A 7,064-nucleotide genomic window follows, 5' to 3' on the forward strand; every position below is an offset into this window, starting at 1 on the left:
CTGCAGTCCAGCTCCCTGAGCTTGCCAGGTCGGGGGCAGGGATACCTCCTCCACGATCTAGGAACTCCTGAAGTCTCTTTCCTTGTGTCGCCCAGCCCAGCGTGGGCACCCCCTGAGGAGCGGGGTTATCCCACGGCCGGGGAGGGGGGCGTCGGGACGCCTGTGGCCTATGCTGTCCTTGAGTGCCAGGGCAGCGTTGGTGTGAGAGCGCTCCCGGCAGTGACCCCCGCTTTAGGCCAGGCCCCAAGCTCTGCCCGCCGTTCTGCCTTTCCTCCTGCTGAACTGATCCCCAGGATGGCCGTGCCCACCAAGCTGGGTAAGGAGGGCAGGCCAGGTGGTGGTGGGCACCCCCAGGCACCCCAAGGCTCCCGCTGTTGTCCTGGGGTGGGGGGAGCAGGAAAGGTGTGCCAGGACGTGGTCCTAGAAGGCCGCGCAGCTGGTGTTTGCCAGGAGCCCCAGCTAAGGAGACACAGTGTCCTGGAAGGCCAGCGGCATTGTCCCTCCCCATATCGCCAGGGCCTTCCTGCCTGTCTGGGGTGTTACTGGTGAGCTCGCACAGGGGTACAGGGAGTGGCCTTCGTCCTCCAGCCCCGCCCTGCCGCAGAGCCCTGGCAAGGCCTGGCTTCCTGGTTCCGTCTCCCCTCTGCTGACGACGTCCCCACAGGGGACGGCACGCCAGCCCTTCCAGGAGTCTGAGCCTGAAAGGGCAAAATGTGGGAGACACGCAGGGAGGGGAGCAGCTGAGGTGGGAGGTCTCTGCTTCTGAAATCAACGTGATTGGGAGCATTGATGCCCTCAAGAATGCAGTTGGGGGCCTCGAGTCCCAGGCTGCTCGGTGGCCACCTTGGGTGTGGTATGCCCCGTGGCCAAAGCAATGGGGATGCCAAGGGCCTGGTCCAGACTCTCGGGCAGGCTGTGAACCGGGAGGACAACAGGTATCTTGCTGCCTGGGTCTGCAAGGGAGGGGCTGAGGTTCCCAAAGACAGCAGGTGTGGCCATCGCGGCCTCCCCGAGCCCATGTGGGCGGGAGAGGGTGGAGCCCTGATGAGCGCACAGGAGGGTAAGCAGGGGGACACCCCCACTGGCCTTCGGGGCTAGAGGCGCACGCTGGTCCTGAGCTAAAGAAGTTGGCGGAGCAGAGAGCTCTCTGCTCCCACTGGCCCCCTAAGGGTAAGACTGACGAGGCTGACACCACCAGTCCCCCTCACTGAGGCCAGCCCCGGGGAGGCCCAGGCTGGGGGAGCGCAGCTCCAGGGCTGCTGTGTGGGGCCTGCAGCGGGCACGCGGCCTGTGCCCTGAGGGATGAAGGGAGAACCCTGGAGGAGACAGGTGGCTGCAGCCAGGAGCAGTTCAGAGAGGTAGAGAAGCTTCTTTATTTAAAAATACCGTGAAGAGAGACTATCCAGATGCTCAAACACAACGTTACTCGAGACTTAGAAAATGTGAAATTGAGACCAAGGGGAGTCACTAGGAAACATCGGCGCAGACCCCTTCCAGGAGCACTTGCAGACAGCACCCCTACGGGGGCCTCTCCAGCTCTCCTCCCCCCCTCTGCGCTGGGGCTTCCAGGTCACCTTCGCCTTTCTCCAGAGCCCCCAAGGGAAAGGAAAGCCCCCAGCCCCGAGTTGCCTGGCCCTCGGCAGGTGCCTCCTGTGCGCGGCAGAGCGCACCACCTGCCCGAGGCTTGGCCCGCAGAGCAGGACCCCTGGTCCCTGTGCCACCCCGAAGCTGCAGGGAGAGCAGAGACCGCCGATCCCGGCCTGAGAGGGAGATGCCACGGACACCGCGAGGGCACTGGCCCGGCTGCCTGCCTTCCAAAGGCCTCGTTCCCCTCTGCACCCCGGATGTCGGTGGCTGCTGAAGCCAGACCCCCACCAGCCCGAGATGTCCCCGCGATTCCCCGCAGACCGGCGGGGACAGCCCCACCCCTGCTTCCGCCACACCCAGCCCCTGCCCAGCACCTTGTTCTGCCCTGGTTCCCGACCCCACCTCCGCCTCACAGACCCTCCACACCATCTGACCCTCTAACAAACACTGAGGCAGGTCAGCACGAAGATGTCCTTCCCGCTCAGCAACTGTCAGTGGGGGAGGTGACGGCTGGGGCACAGTCTGGCTCTGAGGAAGGTCTCCTGCCCAGGGCTGTCCCGCGGGCCGGGCACTGCCCACCTAGCCCTCGAAGCCGGCGATGGCCACCGCCTGCAGGACGGCCTCCAGGCCGTGGAGCGCCAGGAGCACGGCGCTGAGGGCCGAGTCTGCCCACAGCACCAGGGTCTGCCAGAGCAGGAAGTAGACGGACAGCAGGGCACCGCCCACCGTGAGGACCAGGCTGGCGGCCAGCGGTACCTCGGCTTCCATCAGGTTGCCCTTGGTGCCTGGAAAGCAGAACAGACGTGCTGGGTGAGCGCCGGGCTTTGGGACGCACGGGCCCGGGAGCGCTGACCCCCTCAAGAGTGGCCGTGAGACCCGTGCCAGCTTTGACCACCATGTGATGCTTGAGGACTTGAGTGAAAGCTCCCACTGTGACCACTGCAGGGGACTCTTCAAAGTGTCGGAAAGCAAACGCAAAAAGGGGCATGTCTTCCTTAGTGAGGAAGAAAGCCAACCGAGGCTGTGATGTTCTACTCTTGGTCTTTGGGTCAGTTGTGTGGGTGGGAGAGGGAATCTGGTTTTCTAAAGACAATTCCAACTGTATTCTGACACCTTTTCCTAATTCCACATTGACTGAGAAGATTTTGTTTAAAATTTCCAAAAATAGTTCACTTTGGGCTAAGGTCGTCGTGGAAAATTTCACGCACATTTACAAAAAACAAAGCAACTGCATGTTTTACAAACAAATGGGTCAGCATGGAAGACGCTGATCTCCAGCTGTCCCGGCCACGGGTGCCCAGGGTGCCCCTGGAGCGTGAGGGACTTGCGGATGCCCAGCGACTCTAGTGCCGTTTGCCACCCTCCCATGGGCACGGGCTTGTCTGTGTCGGGGGTCTGCGTGTGCAGGGGCCCGGGATGTGCCGGCTGTTCTATCAGCCATTCCAGAGGCAAGAGCGTTTCTCAGACGCGTCAGCGGAACACACAGCGTGATCCCGTTTAGAAGAGATGTGCTCACATCTGTGTGCCTGTGGCTGGGAATGGGGAGACGTGGGCCCTGATGGTGAGCTGTGGAGGGAGCGGGGGAGCTCTCTCGGGGCTCCTATACTGTCTCAGCTTCAGGACGTGAGGGGAGTCGGCCGAGCAAGATTCTGGCTGGGGGCGTCCAGGAGCCGCACTGGGGAGGCGACGGAGCCTTCACCCTCCAGGCCCTGCTGCCCTGGTGGGGTCCTGACAGAACTTTCCAGATCCTTCTCCTCCTGACCACTGAGGCCAACGGAAGGGGAGGAAGGGGGTGGGGGTGAGTGTTTTAGGGCCCCGGGGTTGATGACTGAGCTGGGTTCTAACCTCGGTGCTGTTTGTTACCCAGCAGCTTTTGCACAACATGCTTCCAAACAGGAAGCATCCCCACCAAGGACGTGGCCAATATTCTTCGTCTTGTGGACAAAGCTTCTGGACAAATTAATACTTAATGACACTGTAAGGCGAGGCCTGCAAAACCATGCGTAAGCAGTTTAAATCAAAAGTGTCTCTAAGAACCACGTTACAAAATGATCCACATGTAAAGGTTCGCACATAAACCTAGCAACAATCTCAAGTACTATGTGGTTTTCAGTCAACTCACCGAAGTATAACCGAATTGCTTCCAGAATCCCCATCAGAAAGAGCAGAGTCAGGTCGAGGACCAGGTAACTGTGAGGGTAAGTGAAAACCTGGCCTGGAGAAAAACAGGCAACAAAGCTGAGCCCCTGTTGCAGGACGCAGGGTACCCACACCTTTGAGCTGCCTTTTCGCACGAGACTTACTTTTATACACGGCCAGCAGGAGCGTAGCTAGGAAATAAAGGGCATAGTACATTCCACTCAGATAGAGCAGCATCTGAAGAGGGAGCGATGAGAGCTGGCCAGCGGTTAAGGACTCTCAGGCCCAGCAAATGACCCTGCCCGAGGGCACCCACCTGGGGAGAGTGGACAGAAGGGGCTGCTCCGCCACCTGTCCAGAGGCCCTGCAAACACGTGGGTCCAGCCCAGGCACCTGCCGGTGGCCACGAAGACGTGGCCGACAGCCCCCTGCCTGGCTTCCTTTGACACCCCTCCTGGTGCCACCACACCTGGCAGGGCTCCTGTGGGCTCCGGGGTGGGGCTGGGGCTCCCCCCCAGGGGACATACTAGCCTAGAGCAAGAGGACCGGGCACATCCTTGGTGACTGCAGGCAGGACGGCCTCGGCACCCCGGGCTTCCTCAGGTGGCATCACCCTGACCTAGGTCCCAGTTATAACATTGAGAGCAAAAAGTGACCTTTTTCACTTTCTTCAAAGAAAATGTCTTTCTCTTTTTTGGGGGGCAGTTTAATATCCACTAGCAACTTTCCTGAGCTCTGAACACTTCGTATTTGTTTACGCTAAAACAAGTCTGTAAGTTTTCCAAGTGAGGGGTTTTCGCGCTCCTGCCCCCCTGGGCCCGGAGGGAGTCAGGCAGCCACCCCTCGGCGAGGGGCTGGGCAGGAGGCACCAGCGGAGGAGGTTGTATCAACTCTCTCCACCTGTTAGTGGACGCCCTTCCCACTCAGTGGAATGACTACTCAGAACTTATAGGGAAGGTGGGGCTGGGGGCTGGGGGCTTAAAGCAGCAAAAGGCAGGGGCCAAGAGCCGACTTCAGGCGCCTGGGAGGCCTGAGTCTTGGGCTGACGGAGGGCCACAGGGATGTGGCAGCGGGAGAGCCGACTTCAGGGGCCTGGGAGGCCTGAGTCTTGGGCTGACGGAGGGCCACAGGGATGCAGCAGCGGGATACCACCGTGGAGGAAGCTGTCCCTGGAAGAGAAGGTACAGTCAGAGAGGTCCCAAGTCCTACCAGGATGCTCCAGCGGCCTGTTCTCCTGTTGCCGCGGATTTATGGCCCGCAGCTAGGTTCCTTTCCAGCACCTCTGCACCCACTGTCCCTCCAAGGAGGATCTGACCATCTGCTTTTCTGAACCTGAGGCTGGGAGTCAGGGCGTACGCACAGGCGAAGCCCAGGTCCACACCTGAGGCCAGATGCCAGGAGAGGAACCAGACACACAGCTTTTCTCAGCTCGTATCTGCCACACGTACATAGATGAAAACGTTTTTTGATTCAGGTTACAAGTCTCTGTCATTGATAACAGATGTTTGCTTTCCTCTGGAATTCTATTCATGGCCCCAAATATCCGTCCCCGAATAAGAATCTCCTAAGCCAGCCATCTAGTCCCTTTCCAACCCTCTCCCGCCACACAGCAGTTACACATTCTGCCCGCGTCTTCAGATGACAGCGTACGGTGACGCGCCAGTAACGACTCCGAATTTGCCAGCAGCGAGTAGGACGCTGCTCTCTCCTACTCCATTTCCTCCTTAGTCCCCAGGGGGCGAGAGAAACTCCCAGCCTGGGTGAGCCTTCACTTCCTTGGCAGATTCGAGGTCCTCTGGGAGTCTCACTTAGGTGGGGGTCTTACCTGGGTCAGCACAGGACACGGGTGACGGAGAGGCAGCACGTGCTGAGCACGGGGAGCCTCAGAGGGTGCCGAGCACAGATCATTAATACACCTTCATCGCGATATGGGAAGGGTGCTCTCTAAACCCGATCCCTTCTTTTCCCAGGCCCAAGCTAAACTAGGCTGCCTCGATACCTGTCATTATTTGAGTGGATTTCACGTTGATCGGGATTTTGCTCCCTTCTGACCCTTCTCTTGACAGTTCGCTTCAGAACGTCAGATCTACTTGCCAGCTGCCCATTGTTATGCTTGAGATGATGGGGCTCAGGGAAAAAATGCTGTTGAAAAACCTTCAGCGCCACGGGATTTAAATAATTGACATGAAGGGTAGCTACAATTAGATATGCTGCGCTAACGATTTCAGACCTACAGAAAGAGGCTCATTCTGACTAAAGATAACCGTGGCTTTTAGAACTTCGCATTTTTTGTCAGTGATTCACTGTAATAACAATGTGGCCGTCAGAAGTTAAATGTGAAAGCAAAGAGAAAGAATGTTTTTCCTTGGGTGATATACGAGGGGTGTGAAGCGGACAGCTCTGGTGTAAACGTAATTTTCCACCAAATGAAAACGCGCGAACCTCAGTACCCGTGGCCTTGCACAAAGGTCTGGCGCTTGGGAACCCCGGTGCCGGGAAACTCTGTCTGAAGCTCAGACCACAGAGTCTGCTTCTTTGTCAGCTGCCCAGCTCACCGCTCCCGTCTAGTCCCAGCCTCTCCTCGCACGAGTAGTTTCGGAGCCTGACAGCTGAGATGTGGAAATTGGCCTTTTCCATCCGGCCGAGTGAGCGCCCGGGGCCGCCCGCGTACCTCGCTCTGGTTCCACGAGCTGTGCGGTGCGGGCTCTTACAGACCCAGCGGTCAGGACTTCGAAGGGGCTGCCGACCGGCCGGCCCCCCGCCGCCCCGCGCAGGGCGCCACCGAGACAGGACGAGCCCGTGAGCCGGCAATCCCGGCGAGAATCCAAACCTTCGCTCCAGAAGCCGGTCCCACTGGGCCCGCAGGCGGGGCCCACTCCAAACCGGGGTGTCCCCTTCCTGCCGGCCCCGGACGAGCCCGTCCCGCTCGCTGCCGGCCCACTGGGTCGGGGGGCGCCGACCGTCCCCTCGGGGGGGCCGTGACCTCACCGCCGTGGCTCCACTGCCCCGCGCGTTCACGGGAAGCGGCGGCGCGGACCCGGGACGGGTTCTCCGGGCCAGGATCTCACCTTGTGGACACATGAAGTCCACCGGTTAACGACCCCGGCGAGCTGCACCCGCAGCTCGCCCTTCCCCGCAACAGGAGGAACCGAACCAACCGAATCCATCTCCCGGGGCGACCTCCGAGAGCCCCCTAGGCCTCCGCGACACCGCACCCAGCCCCTCACCTCGCCGCGAGGCCGCCATCTTGCCGCGGCCCGCCCCGCGGCCCGCCCCGCGGCCCGCCCCGCGGCCCGCCCCGCGGCCCGCCCCGCGGCCCGCCCCGCGGCCCGCCCCGC

The 7,064-nt window shown here is 60.5% G+C and overlaps 1 protein-coding gene across 6 annotated transcripts; it reads right to left on the reverse strand.

The window, feature by feature from the left end:
* Positions 1-1,353: 1,353 nt before the first annotated feature.
* On the reverse strand, positions 1,354-7,025 carry TMEM80 (transmembrane protein 80). Of its 6 annotated transcripts, none has more exons than XM_019950996.3 (5): positions 6,795-6,947; positions 4,876-4,895; positions 3,891-3,984; positions 3,710-3,802; positions 1,354-2,372 (listed from the first exon to the last, which is right to left on the reverse strand). In XM_019950996.3, exons 1-5 carry the CDS (start codon positions 6,805-6,807, stop codon positions 2,167-2,169), a joined length of 426 nt encoding a protein of 141 aa, XP_019806555.1. In that variant the 5' UTR covers positions 6,808-6,947; the 3' UTR covers positions 1,354-2,166. The 6 variants fall into 6 exon arrangements, with proteins under 6 accessions (XP_019806555.1, XP_073665512.1, XP_073665509.1 ...); XM_073809411.1 differs by lacking the exon at positions 6,795-6,947 and adding an exon at positions 6,398-6,707; XM_073809408.1 differs by lacking the exons at positions 3,891-3,984; positions 6,795-6,947 and adding an exon at positions 6,954-7,025 and having other exon boundaries at positions 3,710-3,777; positions 4,043-4,895.
* Positions 7,026-7,064: the final 39 nt, after the last annotated feature.

The sequence above is a fragment of the Tursiops truncatus genome, chromosome 8, assembly GCF_011762595.2.
Source record: "Tursiops truncatus isolate mTurTru1 chromosome 8, mTurTru1.mat.Y, whole genome shotgun sequence".
Classification (NCBI taxonomy): domain Eukaryota; kingdom Metazoa; phylum Chordata; class Mammalia; order Artiodactyla; family Delphinidae; genus Tursiops; species Tursiops truncatus.

Excerpts from the sequence above, each read along its gene's own strand:
- TMEM80 (XM_073809408.1), bottom strand. The coding sequence starts at position 4,251 with ATGTCCCCTGGGGGGGAGCCCCAGCCCCACCCCGGAGCCCACAGGAGC. Across the intron at positions 3,778-4,042 it reads CTTCTGTCCACTCTCCCCAG|TTACCTGGTCCTCGACCTGA; the intron begins GTGGGTGCCCTC and ends TTACCCTCACAG. Across the intron at positions 2,373-3,709 it reads AGCAATTCGGTTATACTTCG|GCACCAAGGGCAACCTGATG; the intron begins GTGAGTTGACTG and ends TCTGCTTTCCAG.